The 22411-nt window shown below is 37.9% G+C and overlaps 1 protein-coding gene across 8 annotated transcripts in view; it reads right to left on the reverse strand.

Annotated features, from left to right (window-relative positions):
• LOC117973211 (band 4.1-like protein 4A) overlaps positions 1-22411 on the reverse strand; it is an 86015-nt gene that overhangs the window by 24502 nt on the left and 39102 nt on the right. For 6 of the 8 annotated variants that reach the window (XM_059021709.1, XM_059021584.1, XM_059021699.1 and 3 more), the window contains exons 3-10: positions 16806-16910; positions 7674-7725; positions 7148-7226; positions 6768-6865; positions 6113-6233; positions 2157-2244; positions 1776-1864; positions 1624-1687 (exon numbers count right to left, since the gene is read on the reverse strand). In XM_059021709.1, the coding sequence (XP_058877692.1) occupies positions 1624-1687; positions 1776-1864; positions 2157-2244; positions 6113-6233; positions 6768-6865; positions 7148-7226; positions 7674-7725; positions 16806-16910 (696 nt within the window). Of the gene's footprint in view, positions 1-452; positions 620-1623; positions 1688-1775; positions 1865-2156; positions 2245-6112; positions 6234-6767; positions 6866-7147; positions 7227-7673; positions 7726-16805; positions 16911-22411 lie in introns of those variants that run through there. The other 2 variants (XM_059021723.1, XM_059021600.1) reach the window with 2 other exon arrangements.

Here is a 22411-nt window from a genome sequence, read left to right on the forward strand (position 1 = left end):
AAAAAACGGGGGGGGGGGGGGGGGGGGGGTCCTCTCCGCCAAGTGGTTAGATTAGTTTTAATAATAATAATAAAAAAAAATTGAATGAATCACTAGCTCACTTCCCAACCTTAGAGGCCGACAACGTCGTCTCGCCCTCCGAGAGGAAGGTTCCCACTGGTCAGAGGGGACCCCCAGCCAAAAAGAATTTCCCATTCTCCTGCTTAAATTTATTCATTTGCACCCAATCTCCCCCTTCGGAGAGCAATGCTTGCTCCCAACTTTCGAGCTAGTCATTGACTCAACTTATCGAAGGTGGCTCTTGCAGCTGTGTGGACCCCTGGCCCTCTTTATGTGTTTATTTCTTTATTCTCTTTTCCAGCGCTTTTGTTCTCCCTGCACCGAGTGTGACCTCTCTCAATTAGACGTCTCAGTAAGCCAGGGAGACCTTAGTTTGTCCTCCATCATACCTTAGTTTCACCTTGGGGGAAGTTCCTCGCTTCCCGGCCTTGGAGGTCGATCAGTTCGGCTTCACCTCAGCAAGGGCGGTTCTCCAAGTAGTCAAGGGGAGACCCCTATTCTGTTGCTAAAGTCACAAGCACTTTATCTAGTAGTCCCTTTACGGAGGCCTGGCTCCTGCCTTGTGAAATATATATTAAAATTGCGTTGTTTACAAATATGTTCAAATCATCTACCTCTTAACAACTGATCAATCATTTCTCAGCTTTCAGACCTAGTTCAGTACAAACTAGGAAGCATCGGCAAACACCATAACCATATACTGTAGTGTTTAGTAAACATTTTTTAACCAAATAGTGTGTGCAATGCTTTCTTCACACAGACTATTGTGGGATTTTTGTTTATCTTACTCCCACAGTAATTCATTTGATATCAAACTACATCAGCGGATAGGATTAGTTCATTTGTGAGTAAGGTGCACTTGCTGATTTTTCTCTTCTTTGAATGTGTACAACCCAAATTCTCCCTGGCTATCACATCAAAGTCTATTTTGAAGTCGCTATTGGATAAGTGCAAGCTGTACAAGGCTTGTGCTGGTTTATATGGAACCACAAGCCATATAACTGAATCACATCATAACCATATATGGGTTTGCTGATTACAGGCTAATGTGTACTGTTCTCATATAATAGGTAACAATACCCTACAAAATGTTTTTGGAACTGTCTAATTTCCAAAGGTGTCTCTGGAGACAGCAACAGCTCAAGTTTACACAAAATCAAGGTGTTAATAACCTGGATAAGAGGTTCAGAAGAAGCTGAAGAGTGAAGGAGTGCATTGTTTTATTGTTTCTTGTTTTCTTTTATTAAAATATTATTTTTAGCACAGCAATTATCAGAAACACAAGTGGTTTCAACAAGAATTGTTCGCATGACATATAAAAATACAAATCTCCACTCTGTTTTTCTTTAAGTGCTCCCTTACTCTTTGAAAATAAAAATACTACATTTCAATTGTAGCATAGCTCATTTTCCTCATAGTTGCTGAATGGATTTCCATGTAGTCTATAGTATTTAGGATGTAAGAGACAACACTATCAAACATAGATAATTTCACACTATTTAGAACATTATTCATTCAGGAATTTACATTCCAACATGTTTTGAAGAAAAATATAAATCTTACATCTTTTCCCAGCACCCGGAGTTCAAACTGCGTTTCCTTGAAATGAACCTTTGTAATTCTTGGCCTGAAATAAAAAAAAAAAATACAATTCATATGAAAAATAAAATCAAGCCAAAAGGTATTTGAATAGTACTGCAAATAAATACACTCACCAGAAATACTTTCCGACTTGATTTTTATTCTTGTACACAACAACTCCGATGGGCGTTAACCCTAAAAAATATTCTGACTGGTTTTCTCCCTGGAATGTAAACATTAATCAATGAAAGTCTTTATTTAGCAGGTACTTTTAGATGATATATATTTACTTAAAACTTTCAACTCAACATCAGTGTTTTAATTACTGTCCAGAATTCTCTACAGGTAAACAAAACCATCAATTCTGAATGACGGAAACTGCTACTCATGTAACTAGCCTAATTGCTAGGATTCTTCAGTCATGTATAGACACATTCCTTTTTGCATTTATTGACATTTTCCTGTATGGTTTTGCTATTAACTTCAAATAATATTTCCACAATGGAATGCCTTACAAATACAGGGTGGAGGTCCACTCCATACATATCCAGTGTTTTAGCGACTCCTAAATAATGAGCCTCAGCCTCTGCAGGAACTTGACCTCTGGGGGAAAAAAAAAAAGGTTTTAATCTATTTGCAGTTCACTGGCTTTTCAAAACTGTTAATTTTTAACTCTACAAGGAATAAACCCACGCACAGACATACAGCGGGTCCCCATAATCTTGGACTGCATTCATGTGTAGGTGTCTATCAGTTTATCAGATCATACCCAGATGCAATCTGAAAGATGTATAGGAGACTGGGAGTCTATGATAAAAGTTTGGAGAAAAGCAATTATCGTGCTCACTTTGTAGAGTGTGATCGATTGACCGACAGATATACTCAGACCTCAAGGGTGCTCATTGCAAACGAGGAGTACCAACTGTTACTATGCTATCATTAACATCATGCACATTGTATAGAGAACCTATAAACCTATTACTGAGGTGAATGCATAAATCAAAGTTCTTTAACAGATAAAGATATTATAACAATAAAAACACAAAGCAGTAAAAATTAAAGGAAACTGCGGTTTATTTATTTGTATACAGTCAAACCAGATTACTTATAAAGGACTATCTAGTGACCACTCAAAAGAATCCCTGTTAAACACATTTGCCATGTTAAGCTAGCTATTAAGAACACCTGTCGACAAAGACCACTTTCAGATTGTCCAATGAGTGGTCCAAAGGTGGTTCGACTTTGTCAGTACAAAAAATATTACGTGTGGATGCCTCATATTTGCCTTTTTTGATTTTAAACAAAAACCTAGAATTAGATTCCAAAGTGCCGGAGTCAGTGAAAAAGCTCTGATAATGGCATTAGACACTCAGTAATAATGCAAATGTTGATAGGAGGCATACAAATATATCACTGCAGACCTGATCCCTTTATTTGACTGGAAATTGCTACCATATAAAAAAAAAACAAAAAAAAAACTGCAAAGTCTAACAATAATAAAGAGTCCTGCGTGACCATCTCATTCATTGTTCCAGCATCCATTCCAGTAAAGGAAGTCAACTCAACTGGTTGTTATATAATTATATGGGTATCACATTTGTTTGGGATAGCTACGCTTTATTATTTTCAAGCTAATCTTCTTAATCCCAAGCTCTTGGCATTTCATTTTATAATATATAAGCAAAATAACTATGAGTATCTAAGCAATTATTTGTTAACACAAAGAAATCCTTAACCAAGCTTGAACAAATGTTTACACAAACCACAAGTATGCATTTGCTTTGGTTATTATTACACACAGCATATTCAACGGCTTGAAAAAAAATGCCAATTAATTAATTTGGGACTGCTATTAGCTTTCTTGATATTTTATATACTTATTTAGGTTTATTTTACGCATTGTTGTGGTTTGTAACAAGGATAATCTGCTGTGAACACAATCCATCATTTCCGTCTATTATAAGCTGTCACCCTGCATATTACATTTCAGAAAACTCCACTGAAAAATCTTCCAGTGCCAAGTGTGTAAACCCTAAACAGCTTTCGGAAGTCATTTGTCTTCAGCTATGTGGAAAGTAATTCCTTATATCTAAAATGTACATAGAAAGTAACAGTTTTCGAGCATTTTTAGAACTAATATAAAACAATAAACGGCAAAGAAGTTATTTATGTCAATACCCAGGAACTTGGGGGATTGAGTCAAACAAAATTAACCTTTTAATCAGTTCTTGACATCAGCTCTAGATTGGATGGCTAAGTACAAAGTGGAAAATGTCACCTTAACATGAGAAATGGCACGCCTGCTTCTAACATCATCAGAAATTGGCAAGGCTAAAGCGGCCCCTGAGAAAACTAGTGCAGCTTCCACAAGGGCTCTGTTCATCTCTGCTGAATCTCAGGTTGCGTACCAAGCACTACAGAATTCTGAGATCTGAGTTCAAGAAACCTGAGCGCAAGGAAAGTAACAAGTAATAATCACATTACCCTCTTAAAAGTTTATTTTGGTAAAAGCATTGCAAAGTGTACTAAACTATTCTAATTTATCAGCAAGCGCGGTACAAGCATGATCAAACTGTAAGAGTACCTTGCAAAATCACAGCTGTGTTCTTCTACTTGAGAGTGGATTATGTGAAACAAAAACTGGGGGGGGGGGGGGGGACTTCATTTAAGGCAAATAGCCCAATTTAATGAAAATGCCATATGCATTTGTCAAAGTCAAATGTCAATTAAGAGTTAAAGGAAAATATATAAAGAGAGTATAATTATAGAAAGTGAGATCAAAGAATCACTAAGTTTGATATATCAACAAACTGGGACTGCTGTCCTTCAGATGAGACACAAATAAGGCCCACTCTTGTCAAACAGCCCAGGTCCATATACATTTGCTATATAAACTGACTGCAAAAACTATTTTATTCTATTTTAAAAATAAGATGCATACTTAGTGTAAGCCTACACTGCTTGAAAGATGTGGGAACCACAGGTTCAATATGGGGTAACTAAACAACTCCCTTAAAAAAAACCCTATTCTGTAAGTAGGCCACCTTTCTGCTTTATAGAGGTATACAGCCCCCGGCTAGAAGATGTTCCTGCAAAGTGGCCTGCATAGACTGTTCTACAAAATAGACAAGTGAAGGTTTTTGCAAAGTTGAAAATACACGTTAGCAGTCAATGATTTGGCTGTACAGCTTTTTAAGAATAATTAACCAGCACAACCTACTTTTGCTTTTTCGATTTTCAACACAGTATAAATCGCTGTTATTGTTTTTGTTTTTGTTTTTGCAGTTTGCCGGCTGATGCATCATACCTGGTTACTCCAGAGTGGTCTGTTATAACATAATGAGCATTCTGTATCCACAAATACGAAAGTGATTATTGATAATTTGAGACAATGGAGAAACCACAAACAAACAGGGCCATGCAGAATCCCTCACTGTCTCGGAATTTCGGTTAATCACTTGGCTAGAGTGTATGCGGTAATACCAGCACAACAGAGGCCATTCATACCAGTCTTGTCACCCTGCCACTAATCTATTTTTTCAAAATACTTTTTTTTTAACATGCCAAACAGGTGAGAAGGGTGAGCACAGGTCACCATTGTATTTCTTTGACAGGGTCTTTCAATAGTATAAAATGAACAGCTTGAATTACACTTGGATCCTGGTTTTAGCTTAAGGGTTCAAAGGCTGCTATATTATTATGAACATGTCTAGTATCCTTTGGTACTGGAATCACATTACTCCCAGTAATAGTTGAAAAAAAAAGATGAATTCAGTTTCTGTCGTTTTAAAGACCATATTAACAAGTCCAATGAAAACCTTTAGAAAAGGTATCTTATCTGTAAAGGGGTGTCCTTAAAATGTGGCACTGTTCCTGTTGATACAGCTCGTTTTTACCTGACTTCTTGTCCATAATGAGTGACCTTTCAGAAGTTATAATGCTGCAGACGTCTTTGTCCCTTACTAGTCACTTCTTTATTTATCTACATAATTTGGTAACCGTGACAAAACCTATTGAGCATCATAACCCATTGTACATAATAACTAACTTGCATTAACCTATCAGCAGTCTTCTGGAAAGTTTCCCATTTAAAAAAAGTATCTATACAAAAATGCATGTATATGCTAAGCTATAGTGATCTGGCAATTGAAGACTATAAACAAAAGCAACTTTCATAATTGATTATATATTTATTTTAGCTTTATTACAAAATACAGCTAAAGATTAAAATGCTTTGCCCTAGGGCTCTTCTGTAGATCTGGCAGTTGAAGACTATAAGCAAAAGCCACTTTCATAACAACTGATTATATAAACAATTTAGCTTTATTACAAAATACATCTAAAGATTAAAAAGCACAGATGTTTGACTGGATTCACATGGCATCTTAAATATCCAATACTTTTACTTCGATTACAAATGTGGTTGAGATTAAAAGCCAGTTAAGACCTTTACATGTCAAATATGCCTTACGTTACAGTTTTGTGAATCCGTTCAATTGCTTCCTCAAGCTCCTCTTTCTGATCTGGGACAAAGCGATATTCTGACACATAGCCTGCTGTGTGTTTATAGGGATCATAATCTCCAAGTTCAGCTGGTAAGAAGGATAAAGAAAAAACACATTAACATTATTGTCATTTCCCATGTGGTCAAACAGCAGGCTAAACTACACACACCATAAATTATATGGGTGTTTATTTAGATGGCAGTCCACGAGTTTGTTTCAACCCATTCTTCTAATGACACCAACTAAGCTGTTGTAATCACAACCACATAAAACTGGGCTGGATTAATGCAGATCGGAGTCTAATATCACAAGCTGAGCTGAGTAAATGATTTGTGTTTGAAGTCTGCTTCTGAATTTGTATCTCAGGCATCCATACATGATAGTGTCATATGGGTGCTCAGCTTAGATAGTGGAACCCTTTCTTGTTCTCCTGTCATGTAAACATATCACCCAATCACTAGGTATTTTACAACTAAAGGTATGCAGTATGCAAACTCTTACATATCTTTCACATAAGATTAGCATTTAATTCATAATGGACTGCATGATAAATCACAAGCAAACTAGCAGAGCAACTTCATCTTTCACAGGGTTTAATGTTATAATATAATATACACCTACACTGGATGACATAAGCACCCAGTTGTGCCGCGATATTGAAAGGGCAGGGCAGACGGCCTTGAAGGACATCTTGTTTGACTTGCAGGAGAAACTGATACCTAGGAGAGAAAAAAAAATTCAATAATGGCAGATGGTTTGAATTTTTTTTAAATACACAATGCTGCTAAAAAAAAGAATCATACGCCACAGAGCAATATAACATTAGTATCCTGCTGGCTTCATACTTACCTTGAATATTTGATACAGTAACATTAATATATAAACACTAACAAGCCTAAAGAGACTGTGGAAACAACTATACAGATTACTTTTAAAACACCAAAAGATTTTATTAAAATTAAATGAAAATGGTTGAATATAATATTGTATTAATACTTCACCTTGTTATTTCTTCTTTAAGCTTACAGGGGTCATCTGCATAAAATTTTACACCAAAGTACAGAGTATAGGGTGGTCCTGCTAAGAAAGCATAAAACATCTTGTTGACGCACACGTGACAACAATTACTGCTTCTACTGAGTAAATACTTGTACTGTACAATCCTTCTTGTTATTCAAATAATACATACTGGTAAATATATGTACCTAATAGTGCTGCAGCACATGTGATATTGCCATTTTTTTTTTTTTACAAAAATGGTAATTGCTTGAAAATTACTTGAAAGTACAGTTATTATTATTTTTCTGTCCCTCAGAATGATGGCAAACATCATGAAAATGGAAATGTAAAAAAACTATTACAATTACATTTGAAGCTACTTTAATATCATGCCTGAAATGAAGGGTGTATTATTATATTAATACACTGTATATGTTGTATACCTAAGTTATTAAAACCACAATTTGTAAGTTCTGCATAACCCACCAAGAATAAAGAGTTACAGACTAATGTTCAGAACAAACTTACTGTTTATTAACTCTTTGTGCTCAGCAAGGGTCTTTGCAGGGTCCAGCCAATACTGTACAAAAAGAAAAAACAATAAAAAAACAGCAACCTTTAAAAACGACAGTATTTATATTTGATAATATTTTGGAAAACAGTGCCTTTTAAATCAGAGGGATTGCTTGCATACTGCAGATCAAAATTAAAAAGGCGTCATCAAATAATATGCTAATGTCAGACACAAGGTGCTGGAGATAAATGTTATGACATGTTAACATAAGCATAACAACCAAGTGAATCAATCTAATGGCTGTGGAATGGGGCTCATAAAGGACTTGCAGCAGCAATTAGAAAGCAGCAATGTTGAGCAGGTTACCACAAGTTCCAGGAGTTTAGTATTTGGATTCGGGTCCACCTAACAACCCAAAATTCAAGATTCCTGCCTCGGTTGCTGTTAGCACTAAACTCTGAAACCCCAGTAGTAAAAGATTTGTAGAGCCTGATTTATGTTTGCTTTGAATGGGATATATTCTGAAAATATGTCTTAAAACAACATGTGCAGATTCAAGCCAACTGTGTGTCTTTGGTTACTTCCAGATAGCAATTTGTAGAACTTTTTTTTTATCATTCTGTATTCAGATAAAGCATTAAAAGTCCACAGAAGGTATACAAACTCAAAAGATATGGCTCTGTCAAGCATGGACCAACACGGAAACGTGTTTTTATAGCACTAGCAATTTTATTTTTTATTTTTTGATAAAATGGTGCACATTTTCTCTGGATTAAAAGCCCATTCGCAATCGCAAGCCCCTCGCAAATAAAAAATTGGATTTCATAAAACTTTTGCAGAGCTGCGACATCGCCGATTTTCACCAGAAACCTGTGACAGCCAGACAGCAGCCGCAAGTAGCAATTTTCATGGCGCATCCTGTTTTAGGACATACCATGGCGCTCATACTACTAGCTCGCTGTGGACCAAACTCAAGTGACAAAAATAGTGACAAGCGCCTCCTTCTCACTTCTAGATAAAAACTACCTAAAAGAAACTAGCTAGATCCCCAAATCAAGGAAATAAAAAGCACTTTCCTCAGTTTGACTCGACTACAGTTTATCACAGCAATAAAGCTTTGTTGCAGCAACCTTCTGCATGTTATTACCTGCCCCACAAGTTTAAATAATGAGGCTAAACACAGCTTGATTATCAGACATGCCCCCTAATAAAGACTAATACAAGTGTCAAGATAGCGAGTGTGCTTTGCTGGGTACATGAAACCCTTTTCAGCAAGAAAAGTAAACACAGATATATCTACTGCACAGCTGAAGAAGGGCTTTCCTTACGTATGTATGTATAGAACTTCATGATTTAAACTTCTAGAAAACTTGCCGAATAGAACGGATGTTCTATTCACCCTGGACCCCTGCCTCTCTTATTCCCAGCACATCTCCACTCTGGCACGCACTTGCCGATTCTTCCTGAGCAACATCCGAAGAATCCGACCCTTCCTCACCAACTATGCTACCCAGCTCCTGGTCCAGGCCCTGGTACTCTCCCGCCTAGACTACTGCAACTCCCTCCTGGCTGGCCTCCCTGCGTCCGCCACCCGTCCGCTCAAGCTCATCCAGAACTCTGCTGCCCGCCTAGTGTTCTCTCTGCCTCGCTTCGCCCACGCTACTCCACTACTCTGCTCGCTCCACTGGCTCCCGATCACCGCTCGCATCCAGTTCAAGACTCTTGTACTAGCCTACAGATGCCTTGACCAGTCTGCACCCAGCTACCTCCAGACCCTCATCTCTCCCTACACCCCCACTCGACCTCTCCGCTCCGCCTGCACTAGAAGACTAGCTCTACCACCGCTACGCTCCCCTGCCTCCAAAGCCCGCTCCTTCTCCACCCTTGCTCCGCAGTGGTGGAATGACCTTCCTACAGATGTCAGGACTGCCCAGTCCCTGACCACATTCCGGCGCCTCCTTAAGACTCACCTCTTCAAAGAGCACCTGTAGAACTCCTCTGTTTGTATCCTGGGACACTATCACCCTTCATGTAAATGTGCTTTATTTTGCTCTTATCAGCCCCTATTTTACTGCATTTAATCCTGTACTTCAGAATACTGTAATCTGCCAAGTTTTTAACCTGTAGTACTTTGTATTTAATCACATCCTGATGTAGCTATCACTATTTAATCATATCCTGATGTAACTATCACTATTACCTGCTGTATTATTGAATTGTGGTTTGTCAAACTTGTACTTTACTTGAACAAAAGTTATTGTATTTCTTGCTCTTATTGTATTACTTGTATTGTAACGCTTGAAATGTTTTTGCTTACGATTGTAAGTCGCCCTGGATAAGGGCGTCTGCTAAGAAATAAATAATAATAATAATAATAATGTGTGTTGACCAGCCATTTCAATAATTGTATTATTTTTTTTTCTTTAACAAAAAAAGCTTTCCTTTGCAGCCCTGCCACTGTATATCTACCTAATCGGTCACTGTGCCTTAAAATTGATTACCGAGTTATTGATTTCACTCATCGCAGATCGCAGAAGAGTGATCGCAAGCGACGGCACTTACAAAGTGCTTTATGAAACGCACACAGCGACCACCTCTGTTTTGTCACAACCTGTGTGGCAGATTTATTAGGAACACCACTGTGTAGGGACAGTCCCCCTCATGCTGAATAGGTGTGTTTCTAATAAACCCAGTAGAAGAGAAGTACACACAGTACACTTTATGTTGTTAGTGCTGCTAGCAAGGAAATGTCCAGCTTGCTGATTAAGCAGCAGCATGCACCAGCGAGGTCTGGGAATCCGACTGCTTTATAAAATTAGAATCCTGGCTGGAAAGCAGGTATCTGTTGGCAAGGTTGAAATTATTTTTAACAGAACATCTACTAGCTGTAAAGAAGAAATCCTACAATCCAGACATATATGGGATAGAATCTTGAACCAAAATGTCATCTTGTTGTCAGAATGATCACCCGTGAGCAGCACAGGAACCAAGTGATCACCAAGCTTATAAAATAGGACAGCATGGCAAGAAACCTCTCGTGTTCTTAATTCAAATTCTTTCAGGCACATTAGGGCACATTAAATAAAACTAATGTATTCATCTTGACACCACTGTATTAAATAATTAACTAAAATGGTTCCCCGAAGGATCAGTAAGAAATAATTAAAAAAAAACTCTAAGAAATGTATGCTGAACTGGTAATACAGTATAGGCTTTAATGCCAGCTCTCTTTGACAGTTGATTGGTCCCAGTGGTGCCAATCACAAGTACAAATATACTTACCGCTAGCTATTAAAGAATAATTATATATACAGTATATATATATATATATATATATATATATATATATATATATATATATATATATATATATATATATATATATATATTTGTCTAGTGTTTTGCTCCTGCCTAAAATTTGCAACACGTGTTCTGAAAGCAAATGCAAAACTGAAACTGTTAAGTTACAAATATATCAATACACAACACAGTTGCAAGTATTAGCACTTAAATTCAATTTGTAACTAAAAGTACTGGTTATTAGGCAAAGCATTGCTAGAATTAGCAGTTTCCGTCATTTTACATCAATGTACGTCTTACAAATAAAACACTAGAGCCAGGTGTTTTTAATACAGCTATATACTCGCCTTTCTAATACAGCTATTTCTTTTTTATGTTTACTGGTGTGACTCAATGTCAAACAGAGAAGGGTGGAGTGGACTATTTTCTTCAAATAGTTCTCTAAAGCCCTATAATTATATAGCAACAAAGAAGTAAATCTTGTAAAACTTTCTGTCACAGACATCCTTTACATCAGTCCTGAGGAAGCAGGATTAACATGGAGAGTAGTAATATTTATAAATGTAAGACTACCGTGAGAATACTTTCATTTACTATTACTATCTGTGAGGCTTGTTTGCCTCTAGGGGGGCCTGCTTGCAGAACTCTTTCTATTTAGTAAACATAAAAACTAATTTTTTGTACAATTTCTTCTTTTTTTTCTGAGGAAGACAGGTATCACATTTTTTTTAATTCCAGATTTCACCTTCAGGGAGAATATGAAAGTTGACAAGAAAGACCTTCTACATTTCACTTAATGACTTGCACTGACAAAGGGTTGACTTAAAAACGCTTTTTTTGCAGGAATGTTTTGTAGCTTGCAAAACTGAAACAAGACAAAGGCTGACACGACCATGTCAAGGTGGCCTGGTGCAGGAGGCATGTCTTTAACATCTGATTACCTGCAGGGAAATAATCATGTTACTGTATTAGCAGGAGTTGTCATGGAGCTACACTGGCCATGTAGAAAAAACAGGGTCAATATGATACAGCGCTGTTTCAGTGTGACAAGAGAGGAATGGTCAAAAGCAGCAATTCAGGTTTTTTTTATGTATATTTTTTTTGTCATTTCAATTAGAAACCTTTTTTTTTAGATATTTTATTTATAAAAAATGATATACTGTGCTTCCCCTTTATAAGGCGGCCCTTTATACTGCGGAACAGGTTATAAGTCGGTACGGTCATGGCTCCCATTTACCCCGTAATGCCATTACACTGACACTAGTATTTTTGTTATAAGGCTGAACACAAACTGCACAGTCTCTTAACTATGGCTCCCGACTACAGCGTTATAAAGGGGGAGCACTGTACTCATTTATTATTATTTATTTCTTAGCAGACACCCTTACCCAGGGCGACTTACAGTCGTAAACAAAAACAAAATCATTGCGTATGTGCATGACACACATTGACCGTTTCTCCTTCGCCCCCTTTCTAGATGGCCAACTTCCACCTTTCCCTGGAATGAATTGTCAGACCATTCAGTCCGGGGCACACTGTTCCCTTTACACAGCGTCCTCACAGATCGGGAGGGAGATTTATAACCAAGATTCATTCTTTCTCTGTCACTCAGATATACTAAATATACAATTGTACAGATATAGTAGCCTGATATAATACTGGAGCCTTATGAATATAAAACTTATCTTCTTAAAAATATATAGTCCGGGACTGAATTAGCATGCATTTGAGATGGTAAACTGTCTTTTGAAGCACAAATATTAACATGCACAAGTGTAAAAAGGCTTTGATAAATCTCAAGTGAAAATGAGGCCCTCTATTATGCCACAGAGGCTAGTCGAATACTTGAAAAAAACTCCTCAAGTGCCTTGTTTTTAAATGGAAGGCTTTAGCATTCAGTGCTACAGTACCTATTGCATAAAGATGAAGTTCTGCAGCAGATCCAAACATTGATCACTATACTTGTTTATAATAAAAGAAAGCCTTACTGGATCAAATGGAATGCACAAAACTCATCAAAACTGGCTAAAGAAAGAAAAGGCTAATCAAAACCATTACGTTTTTTTTTAACCCCTACTAAATATAGAAAACAAGATTAAGAGAAAATTCTGCATGACAAATAATAAAAAAAGTGAAGTCGATTTTTAAACCACATCATATTTGTACTAATTAAATTACTCAGGCGTGTGTAATTCAGTGAATACTAATATTATGCTAATATCATTTAACTGGGTCTGACTTGACAAACAGAGAATACACTTCAGTTAAACAATTTGCAGGCTGTGTAACATATTGATGGGATATGGTATAAATGATTGCATTCTCACAATATTATGGTACAGATTGCTTGACAAAAAGGGTTCATGTGTCAAGCTTTTAATAAAGTCAAATAAATAGATGCGCTTATCTAATCAAAGTGTCATATGTGCAGAGATTCAGAGACTCACCAACCATGCAGCTGTCATATTGCACATTATATTACATTAACTAAAGACTGCCATGCAGAAATGAAACCCTGCCCCAGCGATAATTGACATCATCGAGAATATATAATTTAATCCATTACTTGTCCCGTTTCTCCAACTTTTCCTCACCTGTAGGTGAAAAATCGTACTCTTAAAAAGTGTATCTGGAGTAGTTTCAGTAGTACAGGAGATTGCACAAAATGACCAAAGTTCTCTGGTTATATTATATTAAATCAAGAGGTTGTTATTGTAGCGTACCACAGGGTACCACCTACAGTATAATGTTTACAGTCATGGATATGGTCAGTGTGGCTGTAGCAAGTTGATAATTGGGAGGGCCCTCTGTTTTATATCCTATCATTGGGTTGTTTGCCTATCCCTTAAAGGCTGAGCATGGGTGATTTTTAGAGGTGTGGTGTGTGTGATTGGGATGGGATCACATACGTCACCAGAGATTTAGATGGGCAGGTTTTAACAAATACTGTAGGATGGAGATCAGGTGACATTAGAGGTGCACATATATCGATGACTGTTGCGCCCATTCGGGCCCGCTAATAATTAAGGAGAGCAAGCTGTTCAACCACCTGTTTAGGCTAAAAATAAACAATAATGTGTGTCTCACCCTGTCTAAAACCAGTCTGTGTGTGTTTTCTTAAAAACCTCCAGAACCCAACAGACACATCTTTTGACTGTCAAAGATCACTTACTTCACTACCTAGAGCCAAGCCAAATATAGCCTGACAAACAATGTTCATCAAGAAGCAGCCCTCAATCTCTCTCACCCAGGCTGTCTGACATAATATAGACTTATTAGACGGATGTACAGATTTAGATCAATATCTGTATCTTAGAGGTTAGCAAGGCAAGAAAGCAAGGAACTATTTTTTAAAAAAATACAATATGAACTCTAGTCTTTCTGATTTATTATGCTGCTTGTTTTGCTTTTTTAATAATACAAAAATGTTCCAGTTCACGATTGAATGACTTGTTGTTCAATCTGACTGGTGGGACTAAAAACTGAAATGAGAATGGGAAAAAAACCCAGAATGAAATATAAAGTTATATTTTAAATAAATACAGTGAGAGTTAAACATATCTCTGCTGACTTGGGTTGGCAGAGCTGTTCCTTTAGCTCTACAGCAGATTTCTCATTCTCTGCGTGCCCTGTGACCCAACCCAGTCCCCACTTGCAGTTCTTTATCTCTCAGTAATGTGTATTAAATTGCCCCCCTTTGTCTAGGATGACCTCCTGCTGCTTGGCTCTTTGCTGAGAGTGGGATATTGAACAGCAAAAGGGTCTCTAACCCACAATAGGGAGCCAACCATTTTCAGATCATATTAAAGTTAAGCTATGTTTAGAGTTTTAAAAACAATGCACTTCTGCTGAATGGGTAGTCTAGACTAATGGTAGTGTTTATCATGTACTCCCCGTTTTGTAAGTCTGTATATTGTTTTCCATAAAAGGCTGTTTCAAAACATCTGACTACATACACTGTGTAAAAAATAATAATCGCTGTTGAGCATGTACCCCTAATATAATCTGGGTTATGAGAAATAAATGTGGAGCCGTATACTTTTGCGATGAAATCATTATCAAAATAAAAAAAAAACCAAAAAAAACAATGTGGCTCAAACTGTTGAGCCTGTGTCACTTAAAGTTAAATGGTTCACAATTTAATTGCGTGCAGACTGTGATCAGGATCACATGCAAAGGGTAGAGAAGGTCAAGTGGTGCTTGAGTCAATATAACACGTGTCATTTGAAGGTTTTGTTTGGCAAATGAGTTTGCAGATCAAACAGATAACTAATTATACATCAGCTGTTGCTCACACCAAAACCTCTGCAAACTGAACTAGGTGCATAATTTTACTCTGATAATTTGCAGATTTTGTAATGTTTGTTTGATGAATTTAAGGCAGGTGAAGAATTAAGGTCTTCCCTAGCCTTGAGTCTACAATGTAAAATGAGTTTAGTAATCATATAAAATGGACTTGAGTATTGTACAATACACAGGGGGCTGAAGTAGTGCTGGGACAAACATGGAGTTTGCATGTGTGGATACTCTTTCAAAATGTAAACGAATATTGAAGTATTAACATTTGTAATTACCATAGTTGGAAAACAAAAGTATAATTAATAATATATTACAGTAAAAGAAAATCTCTGAGGGGACTAATAAACCTCATTTAGACAGGCATGAAACACTTTTCGATACAGAAGAATGTATGTTATTTATTTCACATGTCACTGATGCTTCGGCTTCCTTTGTATGACATCTGTTTTATACAGTCATTTATAAATTGTGTTATATGTACAAATACATTTTAAGCAATGTTTATTTAAATATCTAAATATTTGTAGTCTAGGCTGAAGTGTATCTTCAGAACAGGTTTGAAATTGAACTACGGAGTAAATATTTTGATCAATCTGGCCCAAGCTGCTTAAATGTGTGTTTTACAATCTCCCATCTGTGGGCCACAAACTTGCACTGGAAGGACTACCCTTTAACGAGGATCACTGCATTTTTCTAAGGCTGTAACCTTTGAGGAATAATCACACGTGTATGGCGTGCCTAACTATTATTATAAAAGGCTTGTTAAAAAAAAAAACACACTTGAAACAGAAAGCTAGCGATAAATCCATTTTAATTAAATGTATTGTAGAGTCCATGAGCGTAACCTTAATTGAGTTCCTTGCTGGGCATTAAGAGCCAGATGTATTAGGAACTATGTGCACAGGTTGATTAGGACCCAGAGGTTTACCTTTGCAAGACTAATTGAGTAGCAGAGCAACTCTGAAAAATTGACTTACCTGCTTATCACCTGTACACACATTAGCTTTAATTGGTTGGGATCTTATCTTTTGTTTTGGGTTGTCTTGGGTATGATATTGGATGGCAATGCTTGTGTAACACATTTTAACTTTAAGAAAAGAGAACAAGAAGTATTATTTGCACATCTATGTTGTAATGTTACAGTGATGTCCTGGAACAATGGATTTCCACGGCAGTCACAGGGGTAATATCCACCAGTAATGTTGAAGCTGCCAACTGTTAAGAAATCCTGTGCTTTCACAGCTCTGCACTCTGTCTGACCTTTGAGTTTTCCTGGAGGCGAAGGTAATAAGTCTTCTCCCAACACTTTAGTGTCACACCTTGCACAGCGCATCTAAATGCTGTGCAATCTTGCTTAGCGAATTCTGAGTCAGGCTTATGGAAGTCATTCAATTGCTTCTGCTGTTTAACAAAAGCTAGGTGTTATTCAGACCCCATTAAAGTGCAAGTATATAATGAAAACCTAAAGCAATGTACACATTTTAATTGCCTACATTTAAATATGAATGAGAAAGCAATTGTGCATCTATCCATTTTCATTCACCTACCGTCTGATGACTCCTGTCACAAAAACGCAGTCCAAAGTAATCTGTCTCCACCAGGTTTACATGACTGAATACGTAGTCCAGGACAACCGACCCCTTCGTTGACTTCTGTGGGAAAGAATTTAAAGAGTTCCTTTAAAACATACCACGGCTTTGTTTGCTGTGTGTGGTGCCAATAAACAGCACACTCAGCTTTGTTGAGAAAGGGATTCAGATCTATTAGACTTGCTGTGTCCTCTCTGGATTCACATTGTATCTCTCCATTCTAAAATGTACAGAATATATCCATAAACATGTTGCTTTGTCAGCACAATGTACAGTATGCCAATGGTAAACCTCTTGCTGGACATTTATTATGTGTCCAAAATGACTTTTCTTCAACTATTTTCAATATTTCATCCATGAAAGGGTTAAATGGTTGAAATACCTAAGAATGGAAATGTGTCTTGTGATGTGCACTCCTGTCCCCAATAAACTTGGGAAATGCTACCTTGACTCATTTCCATTCATCCTCAAATATCCAACTGACAAAAAAAGCATAATTAAATGTAACCTTTGTCCAGATGACAAACTCACATGCCCTCCAAGTCTCAAAATGGTATCTGTATAAAGGGGGCTGTCTGTCTCAATGGATTCTGAGGGCAACTGAAGCCTTTTAACTCTACAACTCCAGGTTGTCTGCAGTCCAGGTTTAAAGTGACTGAAAAATATCAGTCCAGATTACTGGGGATATGCGTGAAGCAGGTTCTAGTGATCTTACCACAGTTCCATGTGGACTGCACGAAAACATCATAAAACTGTACTAAATGGTATTTGTTGGCTGTCATTCAAAGAATTCAAGGATTAGATGGGCTCAGGGACTGAATTGATTGTATCGTTTGTGGGTGGTCCTGACAGCGCAGGTCTGAGACACATTGTCAGGGTAAAGTGGGGAAACTACACATATTCAGTACCCATAATTATTTTACTGCTGGCTGCACCTCTTTGTTGCAGATGGATCTATGAAGTCAGGACCCCATAAACAGGCAGTCAATGTGCCTCGTATTATTTTGTAAGTTTTCTTTTCTAAGACCCCATTCACACTTGTAATTTAAGGAGGCCCAGGGCCGCCTTTTCTCATATGTGAACGCTCCAAAAAAGCAGGGCCGGCCTAGATTTAGGCCAGTGTTTCGATGTGGCCCAGGGCCTGCAATCCAGTACTAGGGCCAGTCTTTACATATATATGAACGCAAAGCAGACTTAGGGTCGCCTTTTCGTATCACAATAGTAATAATAGTTTGTTTTGTATAAAATGATTCCAGGTGTAAACGGTTATTGAATAATGAATTATTATCTAATGTCATGTCTTTCCTTAGGAGAAAGCAGTAGTATTAGGTGGTCAGTCGGGACCTTGTCTTGTGAATGTCAGTCATTGTATGTATTATTATTATTTGTTTATTTAGCAGACACCTTTATCCAAGGCAACTTACAGAGACTAGGGTGTGTGAACTATATATCAGCTGCACAGTCACTTACAATTACGTCTCACCCGAAAGACGGAGCACAAGGAGGTTAAGTGACTTGCTCAGGGTCACACAATGAGTCAGTGGCTGAGGTGGGATTTGAACCGGGGACCTCCTTGTTACAAGCCCTTTTCTTTAACCACTGGACCACACAGCCTGTTAGTCATTTGCAATCGGAGTGAAGTATCCATTATGAAAATAAATATTTATACCAGAGAACACCAGCAAGTTGCTGTTTCCTGCGTTCTAAATACCTCAGTGTTCTTGAGAGAATAATGTGATTGTGGGTGGGGGTAAGCTTGGACCGTCACCCTGTTACACACCATAGCATTAAGTGAAAATAATCCATAATATATCAGGTTATATATATATATATATATATATATATATATATATATATATATATATATATCATACAATTGCTACTGTGCTGCATTGAAAAAAAAAATTATATATATTTTATACTTTATATATATATATATATATAAGAAACATCTGCTACAAATCAAGTACCGGCATTACTGTATATCTCGGTAGCTCTTCCATTCTGAGTGCAGGCTATCGTTCCATTTAAAAAAAAAAGCAATTGGCCACATTTTATGCGCAAAGGTGCCTTAAACTGCAAATGTGAACAGGGTTGCAGACCTAAACATGCGGTGGCCCTGAGGCGGCCCACGGCCAGCACAGTAGTGTGAACGGGGTCTAAGTCAACCTTCTCTAGGAATTTAACCCATGACCTAATCTAAAGGCACTCATGCTTATCCTTATCCTACTATTTAATCTGTTTCAGAAAGCTACCCATCAATAAACAAAAAAAAGCATCATACACAGTGAGCAGCAGACCCTAAAGTGGACATCCCACACCTCACAGAAATGATCTGGCATTTGAAAAAAAAGGTCACACTTTTTTGGTATGCCTATAGTTAAAAGGCTCTTTTCATTCAAATTGTACTGTGTGGCACTATGGAAATAGAGCACTTGAAAAGCTAAAATGTTATTCAAGTTTTATTTTTTTATTCTGAGAGCAAGAGCCAAATGACACTCACTTCTAGTTGTGCTTGAAAAAACAATAACACAATGAGCTGGTATTTCCTATTGTGCAAACCTTGTAAGAAAGCCATAAAAAAATACAACCTCACTGAGCACTACCACAGGTCACTGGCTGCAGGTCATGCAGCTGTCAGTAGGAATAACAAGAATTCATGGAAAAATGACGGGCTTCATGGGATCGGAAAGTTGTCTGGGTACTGTATGCTGATCATCATACGTAGATTGCTTTGATTTCCAAATGCCCCATTTAGAACGCGCTGATCCAAGTCATTTTCTGCAGCTTTGAAGTAGTTTCAGTCAACCATGAACATTTGATATTCTTAACGTGGTAAAAAAAACTGAAAACTGAAAAGTGTTGATAAGACTGTTATTAATTACTTTGAGGTGTTCTTGAAAAACAGGTGTCACATAATGTGGTACTTTCATTAAAGAGATTGAAAAGGAGGGGATATATATACACATACACATACTGTATATATGTATATATATATATATATATATATATATATATATACACTACCGGTCAAAAGTTTTAGAACACCCCCATTTTTCCAGTTTTTATTGAAATTTAAGCAGTTCAAGTCCAGTGAATAACCTGAAATGGTACAAAGGTAAGCGGTAAACTGCCAGAGGTTAAAAAAAAAAGTTTAGGTTACCAAAAACTGAAAAATAATGTACATTTCAGAGTTATACAAAAAGGCCTTTTTCAGGGAACAAGTAATGGGTTAACAGCTTACAGCTGTTCTGCAGCAATGGAATTAAATTAAGCTTTGAAAGTTGATGCTAACAATTCCTACAGGTGTCCCAACTTTTGTTGATTACTTACAAACCCTCTGTCTGTATAAAAGCAGTGTTGGAACAGACTGTGTTACTACACCCTCTTAAGCATTATTTGGACAGTATTGTACTGCAGGAAGTAGTATATTGCTCTCATAATGGCGAGAAAAAGGCAATTAACAAAGGAAGACAGACAGACCATTATAACCCTTAAAAGTGTAGGTCTTTCCTTTAGAGAAATTGCAAAGAAAGCCAAGGTGTCAGTGAGTACAGTTTCCTACACCATCAAAAGGCACTTGGAAACTGGAGGAAACTCTGACAGGAAGAGGTCTGGCAGACCCAAAGCCACAACAGAATCGGAAGACAAGTTTCTGAGAGTCAACAGCTTGCGTGATAGGCGGCTCACAGGACAACAGCTTCAAGCACAGCTTAACACTGGTCGAAGTAAGCAAGTCTCAGTTTCAACTGTGAAGAGAAGACTTCGAGCTGCAGGTTTGACAGGTCGAGTTGCAGTAAGAAAGCCATTGCTAAGATGGCAAAATAAGAAAAAGAGGCTTGCCTGGGCCATGAAGCACCGCCAGTGGATTACTGAAGACTGGAAGAAGGTCTTATGGACCGATGAATCAAAATTTGAAATCTTCGGTTTATCACGCAGGGTTTTTGTACGCCGTCGAGTAGGCGAAAGGATGGTTCCTCGGTGTGTGACACCAACTGTCAAACATGGAGGAGGAAGTGTGATGGTCTGGGGCTCTTTTGCTGGATCCAGAGTCGGCGACTTGCACAGAGTGAGTGGCACCCTGAACCAAAACTGCTACCACAGCATTTTGCAGCGCCATGCAATACCCTCTGGTATACGCCTAGTTGGTCAGGGGTTCATCCTACAGCAAGATAATGACCCAAAACATACCTCCAGGCTATGTCAGAACTACCTTAGAAGAAAAGAACAAGACGGTAGGCTTCAAATCATGGAATGGCCAACACAGTCTCCAGACTTAAACTCCATCGAGCTTGTTTGGGATGAACTGGACAGAAGGGTGAAAGCAAAGCAACCTACAAGTGCAACACATTTGTGGGAACTTCTGCAACAGTGTTGGGAAGAACTTTCCGAACAATATTTGATTTCCATTGTAGAAAGAATGCCACGAGTGTGTTCGGCTGTTATATCTGCAAAAGGTGGCTACTTTGATGAGTCAAAAATTTAGATTAAATTTTGTTAAACAAAACGATTCCATGATTTCTTTTTTATCTCCAATTGTTTATTTGTTCTATGCTTTAATTTCAGAGTACATTGAGACATTAAACTGCGTAAATTTCAATAAAAACTGGAAAAATGGAGGTGTTCTAAAACTTTTGACCGGTAGTGTATATATATATATATATATATATATACACACACACACACACATACATACATACACACACATACATACACACACACAGTGGTTTGCAGAAGTATTCACCGCCTATCAATAATGTCACATTTTGTTGAATTACAAGTAATTTTTTCAAACTAACTTTTTTTATTCAAAGCTAGTGGTTAAATTGAATAATGTTATATGAGGAGGAGGTTAAATGTCAGCAAAACCTGCAAAGAAAATGTACAAAATGAAATTTACTGGTTGCATAAGTATTCAGCCCCTTAAGTCAGTACTTGGTAGAAGCACCTTTTGTAGTAATTACTGCTATGAGTCTTTTTGGACAGGTCTCGACTAGCTTTGCACAGTAGGATGGTGAAATTTTTGCCCATTCTTTATGGGAAAATTGCTCCAGTTCTTTTTTTTTTAATTTTAGTAGTTGCCAATTATTTTTTTGTTGTTTTCTCCCCTATTTAATAGTGTCCAATTATTTTTGTTTAGCTCAGCTCACCGCTACCACCCCCGTGCTGACTCGGGAGCGGCGAAGACGACCACATGCTGTCCTCCGAAGCGTGTGCCGTCAGCCGACCGCTTTTCTTCACACTGCAGACTCACCATGCAGCCACCCAAAGATACAGCGTCGGAGGACAACGCAGTCCGGGGCAGCTTACAGGCAAGCCCACAGGTGCCCGGCCAGACTACAGGGGTCGCTGGTGCGCAGTGAGCCGAGGACACCCTGGCCGACCTAACCCTCCCTCCCCCCGGGAGGTGCTCGGCCAACTGTGTGCCGCCCCCTGGGAGCTCCCATCCTCGGTCGGCAAAGGAATAGCCTAGACTCAAACCAATGATGCCCAGACTATAGGGCGCATCCTGCACACTACACGAGTGCTTTTACTGGATGCGCCACTAGGGAGCCTCTGCTCCA

Source organism: Acipenser ruthenus, chromosome 1 (assembly GCF_902713425.1).
Source record: "Acipenser ruthenus chromosome 1, fAciRut3.2 maternal haplotype, whole genome shotgun sequence".
Classification (NCBI taxonomy): Eukaryota; Metazoa; Chordata; class Actinopteri; order Acipenseriformes; family Acipenseridae; genus Acipenser; species Acipenser ruthenus.